The following is a 23279-nucleotide window of genomic DNA, read 5'->3' as shown; positions in this document are numbered from 1 at the left end:
TAGTGACATTCATAGAGGCCTAATAATTTTTATGATTTACGATTTTAAAAAATCTCATACAGTTAAATGCAAAGTTTTGGCACAGTTGTGTCAAATCGCTTGTTTTTCTTCTCTATTAATAAAATTTGTATTTCTAATTAAACATTAACAAATGTTTCAAAGGCAAATGTTTCAGAGGCAAATTTCAAAATGCCTGCATTTATTTCGTGTGTTTTTATAAGACTTATAAACAACTAAATTTGGACACTGACAACACAGGGCACATTCATTTTCAACCCATATTATTTTATTAAGTAGGTTGTTTTACATTTAGTATGTTTATACAGTACACATATTATATATGATAGTGTTCAAATCACTCGGAAAGTACAGGACCGCATTTAAAAACAAAAGAATCCACAACGAAAGCAGTTTATTAGGGCACCTGCAGGGATATCCTATTACTGTATGAAAAATTCCCACGTTTGTGGGTCGTAAAGATTGTATTATCGCGATAGAATGACGGCACTGTGACACCTCTCAATTATTGTTCCCACGAGCTATACTCACTGAAGTTTTACATTTCTCAACCAATCGTAGTCAGCCATCTCACTTGAAAATGCTCTGTCATAGAAAGGGTGGGACATCGACAATTAGATTAAATAATTAGTTCGATATATTATAATAAAGCGTATTACCGGTAGTACCAGCTGTTTATGATTGCAATTTGCTATACTAAGTAGTAGGTTTCAACTTCAATCGTAAAAAAAACGCATTTCAGAAGTACTTAATTCTGCTTAATTCACACAGAATTTGCAGTGCCAAGCCATAAAGAATCAGTGCATCTCCCTCAAATGAAAAATGATAAAAAGTCAAATATCAGCATTAAACTCAAAAAATTAGGCTAATACTATATTATGACCATGAGGTTGCTGTGCCAGAGTAATGCAGCATCCAATCCAAACACTGGGAAGCATTCATTCCTTAAGCCACTGAATGTACTGAAAGCCTCCAGCCAAGAACTGCTGATACACGATACAGAGATTACTGGCTTTTAAACACGCACACAATTACAATGGAAATAACAAAGGCAGCCCCTCCCCCACCCCATCCCCTTAATGTGGTTAATGGGGTACCTGCGTTCTCTGGCAATCTGATGGCTTGTTCTACTTCAAATGTTTTATGCTCCCCTCAGTTATTTTACTTATTTTAAAAAGGACTCCATTAATTTTTTTCTGTTACTGTACAGATATGCTGCGATGTAGGTCTGGGCCCCCTGTCCCCAAAAACCAGTGTTCCAGAACAGGTGGAAGGGCTTTGTGGTTATGGAGACAGGAGGGCAGCTACCTCCTGCCTCCCCCATCTCCCCACCCCCCCTCTTCCCCTTCCTCAGCCCAGATTGCCCCTCCTCTTCAAACACTCCATCTAAAACCAAACGAGTTCGACACAATATCAATCACATTTTGTACAAAAAACAACTAATAGGCTGGAAAAAAAGACTAAGAACTATGACAAATCTGACATTAACCAACGCAAATGTTTCACAGCACAATGACTTACAGCACAATAGAGTTCTTATCTAGACTCAAAATCTTTGGGTTCTTGTGACAAAGAGGGTTCAAATTCAGTATTTTATTGCCACAGCTTTTTTATTTTGGCATTTATTTGGCATTCTGTTTTAAGCTAAGTATTACAACTCACTGAGACTAGATAATGATCACAAAGCCATCTAAAGCACCTCGTGTCATTGATGGGATGATAAGAGACAAGAGCACAGAATGTACATAAACATTCAGAGCCCAAATTCGTGCAACACCACAATGGTGTGACATCACAACGGCTGCCGACTCATCTTTACCTCACTCTCCACCATCTTCAGCCTTCCGAGAGTGTCCTTAGCAGCCTCCTGCAGAGAGAGGGGTGACAGACACAATGTGACTCCATCACTGTAAAGAGAGAGAGCAATGCCACACTCACACAGCCCTCAGAGGGGGTCACGGTCAGCAGAGACGTCTGTACCCACCGCGTCCCCCTGGATGGAGAGTCTCTTCACAGACTCCCCAAGACCCTCCACAAGCTGACAGAGAACACTGTCATACTCTGAGAGGCACAGGGACAGAGGAAAAGAGAAAGAATGATAGAGATGGAGAGAGAGATGGTGCAGTAGAGAAGTGACAAGAAAAAGGCAGAGGAGAGATAGGAGAAAGACAGGTGACAGAGAGAAAGAGAAAGGGTAGGAGAGAGAGGGAGACAAAAAAGGAAGAGAGGGAAGGATTGAAGAGAAAAGAGAGGTAGGAGAGAGAGAGGGAAGGAAAAGGGGGAGGTCAGTATTAAAGATAGTTTTCAAGTTTTAACCAGAGACAGAGTTTTGGGAAAGCCAGACATGAAAGGGAGCTCAAGGAAGACATTGTGGGTAACAAAGACATGACATCTCAGGGTTAATCACATGACAGCAATGCGCCAAATATACCATAATGTTCCATTCACAAGGCCAAAGTGGAACCTTAAATGGACCACACCAGTGGGCAGAAAAAGGGGGTGGGTGGGTATGGAGGATGGATTGCCCTTGGAGGTGGAAGGAGGGTTGAACTGAGAGCAGTGCGGGCCTGTAAATGGTAGGTGGATTTTGAGGTAAGAAGTACAGAATGTGGAGGGTGGGGTAAAAAGGCGGGCAGTGGGTGGAGGCAGATGGAGAGGCACGGGAGGGTGGAGGTGGCGTGTTGGGCGCGGGCGGAGGAGACAGCGGCGGCAGCCCCACCTGCGAGCAGGACGGGCGTGGCCCTGTCCATCTGCGCAGTCTGCCACTGCAGACGCCGGAGCAGCTCGCGGTGCTGCTGCAGCAGGTCCAGCGGCGGGTCCCTCTGGCTCCGCCTGCAGTCCAGGATCTGTGGGGGCGGGGCGGGGCGAGGCGGGGTGGGAAGGTAGGGCGGGGCCAGGGATAAGGAGGCCTGGTCACACGCATGACTGACACACCAAGAGAAAGAAACGTAAACACTGACCCGCCTGGAAAGGCTAAGAAAAGACTCTTCCCACGCCTGCCCCTGCAACACGACCCCAGCAGGACCTGAGCTGATCCTATCACTTCACCTGAGTTACATCCACAGATAAAGTTCCACGTAAAACTGCCTGTTCTGATAAGGCCATTCCAGCAACAGCCTCTCTGTCTCTCACTGGCCCCCACATAACAGACGGCCCTCCTGGCACATAAACATAACAATGCAGTCACTCACTCACTTACACACACTCTCTCACACACACACAATCCCACTTGCTTGCACACAAACACACACGCACACAAACACACACACGCATGCACACACACACACACACACATACAGGGCCATTACAGATGTATAGTACAAAAACAGACCTTATTCTCCAGAGCCTCTGTATCGTGAGCCAACAGATTGATGCTGTAAAGCTTGTACCTAGGAGGGGGCGGAGGGGGGCTGAGAGAGAAAGAAGGGCACACACACACAGTATACTTAGACATTTCCCTTTACTTTACACAGTACAGACCCTGGGGATTTACTTTACACAGTACAGACCCTGGGGATTTACTTTACACAGTACAGACCATGGGGCTTTACTTTACACAGTACAGACCCTGGGGCTTCACTTTACACAGTACAGACCCTGGGGCTTTACTTTACACAGTACAGACCCTGGGGATTTACTTTACACAGTACAGACCCTGGGGCTTTTATTTACACAGTACAGACCCTGGGGCTTTACTTTATACAGTACAGACCCTGGGGCCAACCACTTTTCCGTGAAGCAATCCAAGATCCTCTACACTTAAACGTGCAATTACTACTATTATCATAATTATTACAATTCTTCTTGGTATAAATAATAACCAGGAAATAATTATGGAGTCACACCAGCATTTAATAAGGTATTACTGTTATTATTACATGATGTGACACCACTATAGCTAAGTCTTTCTCTGTTCTTTTGCTGAAAATACAGGTTTGACACCTGCTGAGAAAACATCTTGTGTCACACAGCCCCCTTATCACCGTTCCCCCACACCCATAATTTTGGCACCACTGCAGGTCACATCAACAATCACTCACGGCTTCATTAAAATATAAATGTGTAAATGCATTAATAAAAAAAAAAACGAGATTAATGTGTAACTAATTCAAAATCACATTTGAAAGATATATGGCCTGTCATTACTGCGTAAGAACACATATTGATGAAAATAGGCCATTCGGCCCTTGTAGCACTCACCAAATCTACACATGATTTTATATATTATATATATATACATTTAAAAATAACTATATATACACAATGTAAGGCAAACACTGAATTTTCCATGACATAGAGCAATGCATGACTCATAAAGTGCACAAAGCAATATAAAAATGCAGACATATATTAAACCGATGGCTCAGGGAACGCGATGGTGTAATCAAATTCAGTCTGGTAAAAAAGAGCAGCTTCCTTTTGCTCCTGCCCATCCCTCGCTGCAGCTCCTGGGGTGACGACAGGCAACCCCCCCCCCCCCCTCAATAGATTAAAACCAGTTTCTGGATCCCGTAGTCCTGAGCACACACATCATCAGCTGCAAGAAGTCCTCTTTTGTTTGACTCTCATTATTTGTGTGAAATCCTCAGAAGCATGGAGTCTTTGGACTGAAACGTTTGCACTCGAACACTTTTTTGGCACTGATGCAGCTGCACCGAATGAAGAGTATTTTTTTGTGATCTCGGCTTCATTAATTGTTTTTTGAGCTGAACGCCTCAGAAGCAGGCGCGTACTGCTTTTAACCGCCAGCCTTAAGTAAGTTCTCTGAGCCTGTCGTAACCCTTCATCTACACTGGCGCGGGCTCAATTATTCTTTTTCTACAGCCAAATCTGGGGGTACCCTCTAATCCAGGGACCTTCCCCTCCCATCTCTACATTTTTCACAGGGACACTGTCCTGTATGCCTCCCCCCGGCCTCTATGGGTCGGGGAGTGGTCCAGTTTGGGCCCCCAGCCTCTACGGGGCGGGGAGTGGTCCAGTTTGGGCCCCCAGCCTCTACGGGTCGGGGAGTGGTCCAGTTTGGGCCCCCAGCCTCTACGGGGCGGGGAGTGGTCCAGTTTGGGCCCCCAGCCTCTACGGGGCGGGGAGTGGTCCAGTTTGGGCCCCCTGCTTCTACGGGGCGGGGAGTGGTCCAGTTTGGGCCCCCAGCCTCTACGGGGCGGGCAGTGGTCCAGTTTGGGCCCCCAGCCTCTACGGGGCGGGGAGTGGTCCAGTTTGGGCCCCCAGCCTCTACGGGGCGGGGAGTGGTCCAGTTTGGGCCCGGCTGAATGGTGGGCAGTGCAGTGTGGGAGCGGTTCTGCGTGGTTTTGGCACAGTCTCACTGAGGGCAGTCAGAGGAGAGTGCACACAGACGACCTGCAAGGTAATCAGACAAAGAGCTGACCAGACACCAGGCAGGCGCGTATCTTCTTCTCTTTCCTCTCTGTCTCTCTCTCTCTCTGTCTCTCTCTCTATCCTGCGCTTGTTTTCATTCTCCTCCTCTCACTATTCATCTCTTTCTTATCTCTCACCTGAGGTAACAATTTTAACATGGCCCAGAGCATTTTCATTCTCATACACCAGACTGAATTTGAAGCTGTACACAGAACGACAGAGAGAGAAAGAGGGAGGGGGATCGCAGGAGGGAGGGCAGGGAAGAGGGAGAGGGAGGGAGGGAAGGAGGGAGGGAGAGGGACTGAGAGAGTGACGTAGAGAAAGAGTGAAAGAGAGAGAGACTAAGAGAGAGAGGGAGAGGAGCGGAGAAGTAGCAGAGGGGTTAGAGCAAATTAATAAGATGTGGAGAAACTCACAGCCACACAGACACAGAGGTAAAGGAAGCTGGAAAGAAGTGCTAAGCTAATTTGGTCTTTATTAAAGCACACAATATGGCCCAGGGCAAGAGAGCGGTGCTCTTATTACAGGGAGGGCAGGTGCCCGCAAAGAAATGTGGAAAGGGAAAAGGACCACATGCATCCCTGCCCACACAAACAGCCACAGGCACACAGAGACAGGCAGACGAAAGGGCGCAAATTAGTGAACTGACAAACAGTCAGTGAGTAAGCATACGATCAGCTACAGACAGACAGACAGACAGACAGGCAGGCAGACAGGCAGACAGGCAGGCAGGCAGGCAGACAGGCAGGCAGACAGACAGACAGACAGACAGGCAGACAGGCAGACAGGCAGGCAGGCAGGCAGGCAGGCAGACAGACAATCGCTGACCTGGCACTGACGTTTTTCACAGTCTCAGTCTGCGGTTTTGGTTTAGGAACTGCGACCTGTAGGACAGAGACATCCGTTACGATGATTAGAAACTGATCAAGGGTATGCTATCAAACTGGAAACAGGAAGTGACATCACTCAGTCCCGTCCTGGGCTGGCCTCACCATGGGCATTGTGTGGGGGTCCAGGACCAGCCAACGCTCTGTGACGGTGTGGACCTGTGGCCCCCCCAGGGGCTCCCGAATTCTGACCACCACCTCTAAGTGCCCCCCTGTGGGCTTTCGACCATCCAGCACCTGTTTCAGAGAGTACACACACGCATAAACACATACACACACACACACGCATAAACACATACACACACACACACGCATAAACACATACACACACACACACACACACGCATAAACACACACACACACACACGCATAAACACATACACACACACATGCACGCATGCATAAACACACACACACACACACACACACGCATGCACGCACGCATAAACACACACACACACACACAAACACGCATAAACACATACACACACGCATAAACACATACACACACACACACGCATAAACACATACACACACATACACGCATAAACACACACACACACACACAAACACGCATACACACATACACACACACATACACACACGCATAAACACATACACACACACATGCACGCATGCATAAACACACACACACACACACAAACACGCATAAACACATACACACACGCATAAACACATACACACACACACACACGCATAAACACATACACAGACGCATAAACACATACACACACACACGCATGCACGCACACAAAGATGCACAGACACAAATCTGCAATCAGGGAGGTTGTGTGTACGTGTTGGTATGTGCCTAGACGTATGTGAGTGAATCCGTGCGTGCATGCAGTGTGTGTGTGTGTGTGTGTGTGTGTGTGTAGTGTCATCTCTCACCTCTATCAGCTGTCTGACCTCACACTCTTTGTCCAGGGACTCCAGCTTAAGTTGAGCACTGCCCACCACCTTCTCCGTCTTAAACAACCCACTGCAGAGAGAGGCTTAGTCACTTATGTGCTCTCACTCACATACACGCATGCACACACACACACACACACGTGCGCACACACACACACACACACACGCCCTCACCCCTTGTGAATGACCTCAAACTTGATGCCCCTGGACTGAATGACCCTCTTTAAACTCCGATGACCTCGACTGATGTTGAGTTTAAACTGCTCCTTGAACTCTGCGAGAGGGAGGGAGAGTGAAGGAGAAAGAGAAAAAAAAAGAGAGAGAGAGAGGAATGCCAGGAGAGAGAGAGAGGGGCGGTGGGCAGGTCAGACAGGTAGTACTGGTATCCTGTCATCATAGTGTAAATTTGTCGATGTCAGTGTGCTATTTCTCCATGTAAACCTGAGTGTGTAACTGCATCAGTGTGCTGTTTTAGTGTGTCACAGGAGTGTATCCAGTGCAGTCAGTGCATCTCAGTGTGCAGTGAACTTCTACCTGGGCTGTTGGTGTTTTTCACAGAGCTGGTTTTATCCTTCTGCCCTTCTTCCTAAGGACACACACACACACACACACACACACACAAATAGAAGAAAACAGAGAATTTTATCAGAGCCCTACCTAACCCACTTTATCAGCAATAATCTGTATATGAGGAATGAGCGTGTGTGTGCGTGTGTGTGTGTGCTTGTGCATGGGTAGGCATCTTACCGAGCTGGGGAAAGGAAACTCAAAACGCACGCTAGTGTCCATAGCCTTTGGAGAAACTCCTAAACACAGACAAACACACACACATTTTACATTTAGGGCCAGATTTACCAAGACCTTTAGCATGTGCAAAACATTTCAGCACACACAAAACTAATAACACGTTTGATGGACAGACAAACAGTCGGACAGACAGCCAGACACAGAGGTACCTGAAGGAGCAGGTAGGTTGATTCCCTTCACTATAGTCAATATCATGTCACTGCTGGTCAGGTTGGGAAGAATCCTGCAGACCAGAGACAAGAGGTGAGAGGAATATGAAATTCCCTTATGGTGATCGTCATGCCAGTGAGGTTTTATATCCCCTACAGTAAGTGAGCAAACAGTTATAGGCAACACTATGTTATAACCACAAAATAAATTCCGTATGGTGGTGGCTTGCCATTGAGGAGGAGGACTGCAGTGCAAGTCCCTCACCACTAGAGGGCACTTCTGCTTTTACATCAATTCCACAAACTGAGTATTGTCACTACTCTATGGCTGTGTCTGAGGGGTGCTACGTACTTGACAGTGCTGAAGGTGCGCTCCTCTGTGTGGAATTTGGGGACGGGGTAGCCCTTCCCGTGGGCCTGCCTCAGCACCTCAATGTTGTTCATACACTCCTTCGCCAGCTTCTCGAACCTGCGCACACAGGCAACGCCGCGCTCAGCATGCGGTCCGACCTGCTGCTCCACCACACTCCCCACTACACGGGAAACTGAGTCCCACAGACTCTCAATCATCTCTGCAGGTTCCATCTCCTCGCAAGAGCAGCTCCTTCTGGCCAACTGAGCGCCTCGAATCCGTCTGCACCAGCTGTGCATGCTGGGAACTCCTCCAACGGACAGGCTGCACAGCTCAGCTGGAGGGGCCGTTCAATGTGAAGAGGCGCAGCTGGCCCCACACACTCTCCCAAAACAAATTCAATTAAAATACGCATCGTTGGAAGGAACCGGACTTATTAGGGGGAGCCCATCCTCCTCTGGCCAGCTCAGGGTGTGTGTTCATTAAGTTACATTGTTACATTACAGGCATCTGGCAGACGCTCTTATCCAGAGCGACGTACAACAAAGTGTACAACCAAAACCAGGAACAGTTCAGATTCAACTGGGCAGATTACACTGGGCAGTCCACATTTGAAGAAAAAGTGGAGCATGAAAACTGTTTCAAAGCAAAACAGTTACCTTCTCAGTCATCAGTGAACAAGCTATCTGCAGCACAACAGCAAAACTGTCAGGGAGCTGGGCTCGGAACTCCAAGCCTGTACCCAGAAGCAAGGTTCTTAGCCTGCGTTGCTTCTGCAAAATAACTGAAGCTGCTAAATGCCTGCGCTGCTGCAGTATTAACCAGTGTGCATTCAGTGTGGTGTCGGCATTCCATTCGAGAAGAGGATTGCAGTGTACACGTAAGTCACCACTAGGGGGCATGCATCTGCCTTACATCAGTTATTTACTGCTTTAATTAAGCCAGGTCTTTTTTTTTATGGCTCACCTGACGGTCTCAGCAACATTGCCCATGTGGGTGAACTGCTGGGAGTAGCCGAGACACTTCTGCGGGGGACAGAGAGCAGAGCACGGTGAGACGCTGAACGTGTGGCGGGCAGGAGGCAGCTAAAATGGAGGGATCAATGCAGCATCAATGAGATTCTGGAGGAAGGGGAAATAAAGAATGGGTGACAGACGGATGAGACCTCACATGAGCACACGCGAATGCAGATGTGCCCCCTTGCGCGGGCGCTCTAGGAAACGGCGAGCCTAAACAAAAAATTAATTCCCAAAACGCCGTAAAGGGAACAGGGCGCTCGCTAAATCCGCAAGCCTAATTTACATATCAAACGCAGCCTCTCCATTTCATAACCGTAAAAACCCGGTGGAAAAAAACCGAGCTACAAAAGAGATTAAAAAAGGACAATGCAGCCCGTGTATCTTTTTTAATATTTGCGCGAGTCACCATGGAAACCCTTCAGATCAGAAGGGAAAGGGATGGGGTTCTGAGCGGGGTGGGAAGGCGATAATAACCTGTTTGCAGTGGCACAGTAAGCAGGAGGCTGATTACAGAGCAGCACTCCATTGTGAGCGTGAACGAGTGGCTGTGTGAAGCGGAGTGGAAGGAGTGGAAGGAGTGAAACCACGGACTGAAAGACGGACGAAAGCGGGTGAAAATGGGATTACAGTGGGGTAAAATCAGGGTGAAACCAGGGGTGAAAGTCTGGTGATAGTGGAGTGACAGAGGGGTGACAGAGGGGTGAAAGAAGGGTGACAGAGGGGTGACAGCAGGGAGACGGCGGGGTGATATAGGGGTGACAGAGGGGTGAAAGCGGAGTGACAGCAGGGTGATATGGGGTGACAGAGGGGTAAAAACAGGGGGACCTCGTGCTGCTGTCGCAGAAGCTCCACCAGCTGGTTGTACTGCTCAGCGGTGTGGGGGGAGACCGCAGAGCTGCAGGACTGCGTCAGGGAATAGCCTTCCTCCGCCACGGGGGCACTGGGGACCTGCAGGGGGGAGGGGGAGGGAGAGAGAGAGAGAGGGGGAGAGAGGGGGGAGGGAGGGAGAAATAAAAAACCAAGAATAAAAAAATTTAAGAGAAAGTAAGAAGCCGTAAATTAAACTCTACCCATGTTATTGGTTGAAATGTGGTCCCTAAAGTTCAGATAGGTTTTTTGTTCCATAAGCAAGGATAAACTAAAGGAAAGATGAGGGTGGTGGAGGGAAGAGGGAGAAAAATAAGAGCAGAGAAAGAGAGAGAGTGGATGGGAGAGTAAACTTGGCCAGAAAGACTCAGCAGGGGGAACAGAAAGTACAACAGCCTCAGGGCCCAAAATGATTCCTTCCCTCCATTTTCTCCCTCCATTACACCCCTGCTGCTCCGGGAGGCTCCTGACCGCACAGGTCGGGCCCTCCTCGTCTTCCTCCCGCTGCTGCTACCTGACCCGGGGGCGGACGTTCGAGCGGAAACCGGGCCGCTCCATCTCCATTACCTTGGTGATGTCGACGGGCAGCCCGGCCTTGGCGGCGGCGATCATGTGATCCAGGCCCTTGGCGTGGCGCAGGTGGAGGGCGGCGCCCTGCATGTCCTTCAGCTGCTTGGAGCGCAGCGCCGCCCGCACCAACTGCTGCCGCCTGGACAGCAGGAAGTCCAGCTGCTGCTGGGCTGCGCGGCCAATCAAAACGCAGTCTCAGACCCGCGGGGTTAAAACTCCGCCCCAGCAGGGCGCAGCGTTGGCATGGCAACATCAAACAACACAAACAGACAAAAGGCAGCAAGCCGGCCTGTACTTTCCTCAAAATTGAGGGTGAACAATGTGCGAGTTTTTATTTTTTATTTTTGGAAAAGAAGAGCAGACAGACCTGCCCTCCTTTTATATTTTTTTGCTTTATACAGTCAGGAAGAAAGCAGAGACGGTAACAGACAGAATTAAAGAAACAGAATCCAGGCCTGTAACACACAGTAGAGTTACAACAACAACGACAGCAGTGTAGCAAAAGTGCAGTTAAGGTCTAATAAATACACAACGCTCCATGCCCCATGCTAAACATGCTAATACACTAGACAGTCCTCACATAAACACACAGATCTGTGTGACCACACACTCACCTTTGGATCCCATTCTGAACCCCTGACTGGGGGCCGTGGGGGGGCCAGGGGTCCTCAGATTAGGGGAAGAAGGAGCTGAGGTTTTCGCAGCACGCTGAGAAACTGGTCTCACTGGTGGCTTTGGAGGGGGGGGGGGGCGTGGCCGAGTACAAGAAAATAACCATAGCAACATGCTGAGTTTCACGAGGGCCAGGATTCCACAGAAGGCACAGTACTGAAGTCCATATTGAGAGTCAGTGTGGAAAAACAGCAGCTACCTCAAGGGACAGACACAGTTCCCATTTAACTGAGCATTAACTTCCCAAATTTCTCGTCCCGTGTACACAATTCTTCCTTGGTCATCATTTTTCTAAAACATTGCACATACAATCTCACAAGCATCTCCTACCTTTGACACTTCCTTCCCTTGCTCCTCCCATTCCTCCTCCTCTGTATCCCGATTGGCCAGCCTGACGGCAGCCTCTACCACTCCAGTGAAGTTCTGCTCAGTGCCCTCTGACCCCTGCAGAGGCGGGCACCCTGAGAGTGGGGTGATGGCACCACAGAAGAAGAGGAAGGACAGGCAGGTTGGTAAACAGATACGGGTACAGACGCACAGAGACTGATTCACATGGACGGACAGACAGACAGACAAGCAGAACGGCAGTTTACCAGGAGGGACAGGAAGTCCGGACAGATCGACTGGCCGTCCAGCTTGGTGAGATCGGATGGCATCCTGGTATTGCTGTGAGAGAGAGAGAGAGAGAGAGACAGAGAGAGAGAGTGAATGTGAGCAAGATTAATAGAGAATAGAGAGTGAGCTGACGAGAATGAAATGTTAATAGGATAATTTGTTTTTAAAAAAAGAGAGGTAAAGGCGAGTAGGAAGGTCAAAACAAAAAGGAGAGAAAGAGCGAGCGAGAGAAAGGAATAAAGAACAGGAAATGGCTTCTCAGCTCACAGCTCAGGAGTCAGTATTGTGCGTTTAGCTGCCATCATCCACAGTCAATGCACCCGGCTCTGCTTAAACAGGCGCAATTCTGGGGAAATAGTGTGTGTCAAACGTCCGGATCGCTCTCACTGGCCTGTACTCAACATTCGTCCTCAGCTTCGACTTTCAAGTAAACGCAAGGCGTATCTGAGATGGTGATCGCTGAACTTGCCCAACTGTGTTCAGGAAGGAAAAACTATTATCCTTGGTTTTAATCGTGAGTAAAGTTCATTGGATTGCAGCCAGGTACCGTTGGAAGTCAGATCCGGTGCACGCCCTTTAAGGATTGAGGTTACCTTGACGATGGTTACCTTGACTATGCGCATGTGCATGCGGGCCTTGCGGTCGTCTCCCTTGCCCTTGGCGTCCTCTGCGGCCCCCTTGTACCTCTGCATCCTCTGCTGCAGGGCTTCCGCCACACTGCGCGGGGCTGCAACAGCTGCAACACGCATGTGCCTTAGAGCCCACACACAGTACACACAGTACACACTCACATACTTATACACACACACTCACAGCTCAGAGCCCACACACAGTACACACAGTACACACTCACACCATGCACTGTATAAAAACAGACTCACACACACACACACAAACACACACACCTCAGAACCCACACACACAATACATACATGCACACCTCAGAACCCACACACAAAACACACACACACACATCAGAACCCACACACAGTACACACACACACACTTCAGAACTCACACACACACACACACACACCTAGGAAACCCACAGACGTCAGAACCCACACACACACACACACTACATACACACATACCTCAGAACCCACACACAGTACACATACACACACACACACACTGCTGCTGAAATTACGCTGTTACCAGAACTGGCCACAGGTGGCGCTGCACACAGCGAGGCGGCGGGTTGCGCGGGGGTCTGCCTGTCCACCACTGCATCCCCTGCAGAGGGAAGGAGTTAAAAGAGCAATAAAAAGTTGCAGAGCAGCGCAGAGGTGATGAGAAAAGTCTCATTAGCATGCCGCTCGTTAGCCTAGCCGCACACCTCCGCTTCGCCCGCCTCAATCCCCGAACTCTTAATTCCTCAGAGAGACGCGCGAGACTCTGCTTCAGGAGCATCAAAAGAGCCGGCCCCGTTGCCGCAGTAACTCTCAGCCCTTTGCAGTGTCAATCTGCAAGAGCCACCGCTTAAACTGACACAGACACCCTCCTTAAGCTCCCCGGGCACAGCTGCTCAAGTGCCAGTTGAGAAGCTGCTGTTTTCTAAAAGTTTCAGAGTAGACCTGACCTCAACCTCAACCCCCGCACCCCCGACCCACCCCCCAGCAAAAGTCTTAATAAGCTGTTTTTTTTTACCTGCGCCTACAAAGGAGGAACAAGAACTTGTTTGCCCCGACATTCTAATGACTTATCTTTAAACTTTAATGCAATCACACTGGACTGCATTTACACAAGAGGACTTTCATGGGTATTAAAAAGCTCTAACAGTGTAAGGTGAGGGCTACACTAGCACTGACGAAGGTAAACTCTGCATAAACCTACCAAGCCGTTGCACACATGTACAACCACAACTGAGGATGAAGAAAAATATGTAGAGGCACATGGTGCAACTGCAATGGCTCACCAGGAGGGGGAGGTAGGGCGCTGATGTCCACTGAGTCTCCTCTATCAAACGCCTCGACCACTGTGTGTAATTTCTGAGAGAGAGAGAGAGCGAGTGAGAAAGAGAGAGAGAGAGAAATAGGGAGACAGGGAGGGAGAAAGAGGGTGAGACAAAGAACGAGAAAACCATTAACTTGACTTACGACCTTCATTAGTGAGTCTATTATGCTAGGCACTACAAAAACAATCCATCAGACGAGATAGGATCTGAGCCTCAGCAGCCAGCCACACTGCTCAGTGATGGTGTTTGTCCATAGAGGCGGGAGAATTTACAGCAGTGACCGAGGTCCTGACTCGGGTGACTCCGGTGACCTTCCGTGAGTGATATTTACTGTTTTAGCCGTGACATGCTGGCGGTACCTTGGCTACCAGGTAGTGCTGTTTGGCCGTGCCCAAGTCTCCACGCTGTTTGGCTTGGACAGCTGCCACTTTGTACTCTCTCAGTCTGGCCAGCAGCAGGTCCTTCGTGACTGTAAAACACATACATACACACACGCATGCACGCACGCACGCATACGCACACACACACACACACATGTACATACACACACACACATACACGAACATACACACACACACACATGCATGCACACACACACGCACACATACACACACACACACACGTACATACACACACACACACACACACACACACGAACATACACACACACACACACACACACACACAAACATACACACACACACACACAAACACACATGCACACACACACGAGTACCCACACAGGCACATATATACACAGAGACAGAATAGATAACAAAAAATTCATTTGAAAGCCACCATGCTTGTGACCAGTCCAGCTCCAGTGCCCACAGTCTATCCGTGCCATAGATCACTCTCAAATTCATCGCATGTTCATTTGCACTTTAATGGGGAACCATAATGTCCGAAAATCTAATGAGAGCATTTACTCTTCACACCTCGTGGATCACCATGTGATTTACAATCAATAACAAACAGATTCCAAATCTTTGGCAATTTGTAATTTGGGGTAAACACTAAATCAGAATTAGCTGAACCCCCTGCGGATACATTAAAAAATATTCAGGTTAGTTTCTACATTGACCTAAACACAACACCAAGGACTGGCTGATAAGCCTGGAAAACAAACTAACGGCAAATAAAAACTGCCAGTAAGCACATTCTGTCAGTGCTTATGAGTGCTGGATAAAGTAAATACATTCTGTCAGTGCTTATGAGGGCTGGGTAAGTGCTGTCAGTAAATACATTCTGTCAGTGCTTATGAGGGCTGGGTAAGCGCTGTCAGTAAATACATTCTGTCAGTGCTTATGAGGGCTGGGTAAGCGCTGTCAGTAAATACATTCTGTCAGTACTTATGAGCACTGGATAAATGCTGTCAGTAAATACATTCTGTCAGTACTTATGAGCACTGGGTAAGCGCTGTCAGTAAATACATTCTGTCAGTACTTATGAGCACTGGGTAAGCGCTGTCAGTAAATACATTCTGTCAGTACTTATGAGTGCTAGGTAAACGCTGTCAGTTAGCGTATTCTGTCAGTACTTATGATCGTTGAGTAAACGCTGTCAGTAAATACATTCTGTCAGTACTTATGAGTGCTAGGTAAACGCTGTCAGTAAGCGTATTCTGTCAGTACTTATGAGCGTTGAGTAAACGCTGTCAGTAAACGCATTCTGACTAACCAGCATGGTGCTTTGCGGCGCATGAGCCACAAACACTCTCTAAACAGTGTATAAAATATGTGCATTAAAGCAACACCAGTGTATACCACATGATACCATATGCAGATACCTGCAGTGCAGATCTATGAGACATTAATGTGAACTTCATTGCATTATTTGAACCTAATGATGCAGTTCATCCTACATTATGGCAATTAATTTATCCCTCATGCCGTATTGACAGAATTACTTTTGTTATAAACTAATATTCTTTTTCCATTTTTGTGAATGTCCTGTTAGGGGTTCTCCAAAGCACCCCCACTTCATCAGATCTTTGAAGAGTGTACAACATTAAAAAAATCAATTTTTATTTAAATAAAAAAATGTGGTTTCAACCATTGCGTGGATCGTGCATGCACATGTTTGTGTTGCGTGTGTATGTGTGTGTGTGTACGTGTGTGTGCGTGGGTGTGCGTGTGTGTATGTGTGTATGTGTGTGTGTGTACGTGTGTGTGCTTGTGTGTATGTGTGTGTGTGTGTGTGTGTACATGTGTGCCTATGTGCCTGTGAGTGGGGGCCCAAATAAATTACCAGAATCCTGTTGGCTGTAGTTGATGGTAGAAGCAGGTGAGCTGACAGCAGAAGACTTCTGCAGAGACGGCTGGGGGCGGAGTTTTGGTGCAGTAGGCGGAGTCCCCTGTCTGAGACTCTCATTGCTGGAGCGCACAGATGCACGCTCCTGTGGCGGGTGCTCCCACACTCCGATTGGCTCAGCTGCCTGATGGGCAGACGTGGGTCTGCCGCCTGTGGCAACAGGGGGCGGGATTTCATCCTCGTTGACTGGCTTTCCCATCTTCACTGACGATAACATGGACTGCAGAGTCTACGAAAGGCACAGAGACAGGGAATGGAGAGTGCAGTGATTCAGCTCAAATCACTCGCACTAGACTACCGAGCCACAAACGGTGCAGCCCCTTCCTATCTGCAAACAGTAATTACAACACGCAGACCAATCAGACGCCTCCTTTCAGCACCCTCTCACCAGACCTCTCCGCTCTGCCCCTGCTCCCCTTGATGGCGGGACGAGCTCCAATCAGCCTGGACCACAGATTAGCCAGCTGATTTCCACAAGCTTCTAAAGAGCAACCTGTCTGGACTACACTTCAATGCTTCTATAAAAAAAACACAAAAAAAGCAAAGGATTCTCTCCCTTTGTCTGCGAGGTCTTAAGGCATGCACCTTGACGGTGGTACCTGTGCGACTGTAGCTTTGCCTATCGCTAACTCTAACAGTATTTGGTTATCAGGTGAAATGCCCTTTCATATGTTACTTCGGTCAAAAGCGTCTGCCGAATGGCTACATTGTAAAACTGTAAATCGCAGGGAAATTATGATGGACGTGTGTTGAAAAAAAAGGGTGATGGTGGCCTGACCAGCCAAAACACAGAGAAAGCCCCCCCCCCCCGTCCCCCCGTCCCCCGTCCCCCCACCCCTGGCGCGGTGTTGTACGCAGTGACGCGGGGTTCTAACAGTCTCTGCCTGTGTGAAGTGCAATCCCCTGACATGACCCCACAGCTCAGCTGCAGCGTGTGAAGAGACGCCGGCTGACACTAGGCACTTCACAGTGCGCACTTTAAAAAGATAAATGAGATTCAAGACTGGTGACAAACCGAGGAAAAGAAAAAAAGGCAGCAAAATCCCCCCCCAAAATCTCCGACAAAATGACGAAATCAAGAAAACAACAGCAATAGAGACGGTGCTTCAGACGTATTTAAGTGTTATATCTGCCGCACGCCGTCTGCTTCTACGCTGTGGTTTTTAACCCCTTCAGCAGCCTCACTGAGGAGCCGTCGTGTTGCGTATTAGTGTGGATATCAGCCCAGCTCCCCCCCTCACCTTCAGTCCCCGCTCGTAGCGCCGAGCCCGGCTGCTCTCCCCCGCGGCCCTGGCGTTCCCCGCGGCTGTCTGGTACATGTCAATCCGCTCCAGGAGGCGGGACTTCAGGCCGCCGCAGCCACTCACAGTGGAGTTTGAATGTTGCACAGGCGTGGCCCTCACTGCTTCAGATTCCTCCAGAACGTTATTGAGCTCCGCCTACGAACACAGTTTCACGGTTACTTGACACTGTGGTTGCTGTTTTTTTTTTTTGCAAAATGAAAAATAAAAAATGCTACTTGAAATGTAAAAAAAATTGTGGTTTCAGGCAAACAGAATTGCCATCATATTGCAATTAAGATATTTACAACCATACTGAAAAAAAACACTAAACGTCTGACCAACTGTTTTGTATCTTGCCCACAAAAGTGCATTTTTCTGTCAGCCTCAATCTGTGAAGATCGGTTTGTTGTAAGCACATGTTGACTCTCTCTGCCACACAATTACCAAGAGGTCCGCATCATTCTCCAGATTTCTCTCTTCATCTCCCCCCTCCTCCTCCTCCTCATCATCCAGGTCTTTCATACACAGCGCAGCCATGTGCTCGATATCCACCATCGAAACTGGGGCTGAGACAAGAATGGAGATAAATCCTTTTTAACAAGGCTACAAATAATCCTCACCATTGCAGTCATGAAACATTACATTTAGCAGCACTTCAGGATAAAGTCGGTGTAATCGGCCATGAATTAATACCTTATTAAAACATCATAAATATTTATTGCAGTTCCTGTCTACGGCATGATACTCCTTTACAAATGACTTCAGGAGGAGATACTGTCAGCTACTACTTTGTAAACGTAATGTGCAGTTAGTCATTTGTGCGTGTGGCGCAGTGCATAGGGGGGGAAGTTCTCAAGGCATATGTAACTGCCCCGTGCAGACAGGGGTTTGATCCCCCACCATGCCACATTCTGGGCAGTGATCCCATCACTATCCATTACCCCCACTGCTTTCTCCCTTGTCTGAATTAAAGCAAAAGAAAATTCAAGAATGGCAGACTGTCTGTTATCCTTTAAATAAAAGAAAAGTAATATGAGACATTAGTGAGCTGTGTTTCTTAATAATGTGAGCACAGTAGAGAACAGCTCAGTGCCGCGATATTCCCAAAAAATAAATGAGAAAGTCACTCACCTGCTCCACCCTTTTTTCTGTTACACGGTGCCCCTCCTTCTCCAATCAGAGACAGAAGCTCTGCCTCTAGCACCTCCTCACTTCCCCCAGGGTCAGCCTCTCCATCCAATGACATGTCAAGCAGCAGCCCCATCTGAGGTACACAGAAAAAGGGGAGGGAACTTTCAAAGTGTTTTCAATGGTACTGAGCAAAACCACAGAGAAGACACACATTTCACCTTGTGTGCCAGCCATCAAATAAATATGATTTACCAACAGCACTGCAGTTGTCAGTATGATAACAAATTAGTTTAACCTGTAGCTTATTTTGCTAACTGACCTGTTTGACTAGTACTTGGCTAATAAAGTAGTAGTTTGACTGTGCTTTACAAAACAGTGAACAGTCTCTCAGTCTTATGCATTTGGTGTCCATCTCTATTCATGATATTTGCTGTGCTGTTGCAACTTCAAAGAGTGCAGTGGGCTGCCCTACGTGCCCATTTTATAGCAAATCTGCTCGTCAGCCGCTGTGTTTCTATGGCTCTAGATTGGAAAAAGAGCACAAAGTTCATATCTGCACACAGAACAGTACTCTAAAAGTATTCTAAACAAGAGCATTTCTTTCCTGGGCTAGATCCGTACTACCGTCGCAGCACAGACAATGTGCCTCATCCTCCTCTTAACTTCAAATTTGCGCTTGGAGGGAAACAGGACAATAAAGTAACATGCGTTACTCAATCAGGAAGTTTGACCGAAGCTTAATTCTTTCAACCGCAAAGACCAGGGCAAAGCAGGCCAGTAAGGGAACCCAAGGGGTCATGCGACCAATCAGCTGCAAGCAGCACGTAAAAAAAGCGGCTTCTGTCCAAGCGCTAACCGGTCCCAGCCCCGCATAGTTTCAGCCTTCCCGCCGGAGGAGGCCATAGCAGGGCGGGGCTGGAGGCCACAAAGGCGTGCTTTGTTTCGTCCGTGAGCCAATTCATAATTATAGGAATAAAGCGGGGGGGTGAACACTGCTGAGATCTGAGTGGGTCACATCTGTTTGGCAGTTACAGGTGCCAAAAACCTGACGGCGGGACTACCAGGTGTTGTCAATCAATGCTGACTCATGTGAGCAAATCAAAGGACGTTATCCGGCGTAGAAAATGACTACAGCCGTTGAATGGATCCGTTCAGCAAGCCACCGATAACATATGGCTGATCGATTAAACCATTTTGTAGTTCACAAAGGATAACGCTCTCGTCCCTATGTGGCTCCATTACATGGGGGCGGGGGCGGGGGCTGAGGGTGTCTGTGATATTTGAGCTTCCATGAGAGAAAGAGAATCATTTTGGGAGGAGCAGCTCAGTTTACGCCCCAGCTCTTCAGAGCCACGTGACTGAGATTGGATGAACGGCTCAAAAGCAGCTCAATTAAATTAGCCATGCAGAACAGCAATAAGAAAATGCACTATACATTTAAATCACAGTAATACTGACTGACACAAGTCTTTTTAACTTTACTTTTTTTTTTAAACAAAGCTTATGATAAATTGTAACCAAGTTTTAAAATCTTAAGGCCGCTAAAGTGAGACATGGTTATGAAGTGCTGGAATAGTAAGATGGACAGAGGCGGAAAGACACGTTAAGGCAGAGAGAGGTCCCATTACAGAAAGGCGATATAAAATGGTGTATTACCTGCCTGGGTCCACATGTTCCTTGGTTCCGGAACGGGGAGGTGCGACTGCCACTCATGGGGTCAAGTCAAGAAAAACCCCATCAGAACTGCAACCAGACAGAAGACTGCAAAAGTTTGTACACTAATGTGCCTGGTCTCCAGTACAGTTTGCAGTGTCGTATTCCTTGCTAATGTTCCTCTTCATTAGCGCATGACTTATTTTTCATTTTCTATTTTTTACTTTTAAATTTGGCGCCCAGCGTGGGTCTCAGCACGTTCAATTCCCACTTTAATTTGGAATGTCCAGCCATCTGCAACTGCAGCAGCGTTCATGCGCGAACAGCACCGGCGAATCGTTAGTGTTACAGCCATAGACATATATACATGTCTATGGTTACAGCTGCGTCCAATGAACTGTATAAGAACACTGGCTGCATCGCCATCGAAACACGTGGTGTCGCACGTCTGCTTCTTTTCACAAAGTGCGTGCCACGGGATTCATTGATGCACCGCTGCATGGTGCCCCGAATGAGCCACCCAGCAGCCCAGCTGTGTGACTGTTGAACGTGCAAAACAACGCCCACAGCTGCAGTACTGTGTAGGCAACTTCACACAGCAAATGACATGCTTCAAATTAAATTATGTCTAGGCACATAACTAGCCTACTGTGTAGCTGACATGCCAAATACTAATTACATATCTAGCAATTAAATTATATGGAAGAAGTCATAGGATGAATGCATAAACAAAGGCATCAAATGATAGTACTTGCAGGCTATTTGTTTTTAAATGCAAATGCAAGCTAACTGTTTTATTAAACACACGTTCGATTCAAGGTAATTAATGGTGTTACAAGTAAGGTCCCGCCCCCCACTTTAACTAATGATACAACTACTACTACTACTACTACTAATAATAATAATAATAATGACGACCACAAGACAAAGGATTACAACAATCACGATAAAGAAAATTATTTGACACACGTCCTTTCTCGTACGCCTTGCAGGGTGTTGATAAAAACAAGTCCAGAATAACAAAACTAGCCAAGACGAACATAAATAGTCGCATACAGCAATGGCTAGCTTGCTGCATACATTTCTTATTAAATATAACTATACGAATACATTTATTTTATTACAAAACAGGTAAATTCTTAGATACCTAAAAAGGCGTAGTTGGCTATCTAGCTGGCACGAGTTGCTAGCTTGCTTGCTAACGCTTGCTCGCTGGTTGTTAGCAATTGTAACTACGTTAGCTTGCAACGCCCAAATAAAATTTCACCTGCTACAGGATGTAACCTGGATGTAACCAAGCCGTTATTATTGTGTTTTTAAAGCGCAAATCGTCTATTTCCCAACGTAATGCTGTCAAGAGATAACAGACCTACGCAATGATTTAAATACAGTTATTTCGTTCTACAAATTAATAATTTGAAACATTACCACAACGACCCCCAAGTGTACAAATCACTTCCGGCTTCGCGCTGCGTCTCTAGGGCAACGGAATTTACATTAAAATACTGCGTGTTGCAATAGGACCGGCTGGTCTTTGGTCAGAGTCCTGTAGAACCTGTGTGCAGAATTCCACCCTCTAAATTCCTCCTTTTTTTGTCTATTTTTGGCCCTTCGTGCACAAGACAGTTACAATGTCCCTCATGCACTGGTCCTAGATCCGTTAAACCAGCCAAAGTTGCAACATAAACTATTGTCCTCCAAAATTCAGACGCTGATTTGAGGTCAGTGGCGAAGGTTCTATTGTTCTGTATCTGTGTCTTGTTGACTACCAGGTGTAAGAAAACGCAGTTCTTTTCTGATAACCGAGTCTGGAATGGAAAGAACAAATGCAGGCAGCTGACTCGGAGGATAACTGAAATAAAAATGTACATTTGTTTTTTGGTGTGTGATGAAATAGCTAAATAAAGCTTTGACAAAACAACACAGTCCATTTAAAAATAACCATGTAAGATCAAATCACAACTTATTTCCGCCTCAAACTGCCCACAGAGAGATCAACATAGTTTGCTATTCTTGAATTGCTGTTATGCTGCATTATTGTTTTTACATTACCAGACATTAAGCACATAGAACATGTGGGGATTAATGGGCCTAAATAAGACTAAATTGAGGTCTAAGTAAGTAATTAATTATTTTGATTGAAGATGCTAGGTGAAGATCCTGCACCTTGACATGAGGCAGCACAATCCTACCATAGACTGCTCTCTGCACCCTCAGAAATAATGGTACAGTGGAGGTACAATTTGGTTCTTTAGGGAAATATTTTGTTTAATATACCCTGAAAGTACTATAGTGTTTATTTGGGTACTAATAAGTACCTTTTACAAGCAAAAAAAGGTACAAAAAGATTTTGTTTTGCTGGCTAAGGGTACTATTTTATTTTATGGGCACCTCCCCAGTGACAAGTGTTTGTACTGTTATAGGCACTTTTTCATACCTTTTTCCCCCCCCTGAAAGCGTGTCATAATCGTTGGTCTGTGCCTGTGTGTGGTGTTATTTAGGTTCAGACAGCAACCCAAAGGCCGTCCTGTCCTGTTTGCCTCAGTAATTTGTGTTCAGTTATAACGCTATACAGTGACTGCAGCTTTGTAGTGACTCTGCACACAATATCTGTGTTGACAGAAAGTACCATAACATTTATTCCACAATGTCTAAGAAATCTTCATGATACCATTTGTAT

The 23279-nt window shown here is 47.1% G+C and overlaps 1 protein-coding gene across 6 annotated transcripts; it reads right to left on the bottom strand.

The window, feature by feature from the left end:
* Positions 1 to 264: 264 nt before the first annotated feature.
* On the bottom strand, positions 265 to 22271 carry LOC118216475 (coiled-coil and C2 domain-containing protein 1A-like). Of its 6 annotated transcripts, none has more exons than XM_035397643.1 (29): positions 22028 to 22271; positions 20603 to 20689; positions 18947 to 19079; positions 18260 to 18381; positions 17774 to 17971; positions 16470 to 16761; positions 14579 to 14688; positions 14181 to 14253; positions 13421 to 13498; positions 12871 to 12998; positions 12241 to 12313; positions 11978 to 12108; positions 11590 to 11707; positions 10973 to 11145; positions 10364 to 10486; positions 9486 to 9544; positions 8520 to 8636; positions 8168 to 8241; positions 7959 to 8017; positions 7746 to 7797; positions 7386 to 7485; positions 7191 to 7281; positions 6384 to 6515; positions 6220 to 6275; positions 3350 to 3428; positions 2738 to 2864; positions 2003 to 2079; positions 1838 to 1885; positions 265 to 1404 (listed from the first exon to the last, which is right to left on the bottom strand). In XM_035397643.1, the coding sequence occupies exons 2-29, from the start codon at positions 20657 to 20659 to the stop codon at positions 1369 to 1371; spliced, it is 2916 nt and encodes a 971-aa protein (XP_035253534.1). In that variant the 5' UTR covers positions 20660 to 20689; positions 22028 to 22271; the 3' UTR covers positions 265 to 1368. The 6 variants fall into 6 exon arrangements, with proteins under 6 accessions (XP_035253534.1, XP_035253537.1, XP_035253536.1 ...); XM_035397646.1 differs by lacking the exon at positions 22028 to 22271 and adding an exon at positions 21867 to 22014; XM_035397645.1 differs by lacking the exon at positions 22028 to 22271 and adding an exon at positions 21747 to 21879 and having other exon boundaries at positions 20603 to 20707.
* Between the last annotated feature and the right edge of the window lie 1008 nt (positions 22272 to 23279).

The sequence above is a fragment of the Anguilla anguilla genome, chromosome 17 (assembly GCF_013347855.1).
Source record: "Anguilla anguilla isolate fAngAng1 chromosome 17, fAngAng1.pri, whole genome shotgun sequence".
NCBI classification, from domain to species: Eukaryota; Metazoa; Chordata; class Actinopteri; order Anguilliformes; family Anguillidae; genus Anguilla; species Anguilla anguilla.
Note: the sequence above shows the minus strand (reverse complement) of the source record. Positions and strands in the feature narration are given on the sequence as shown.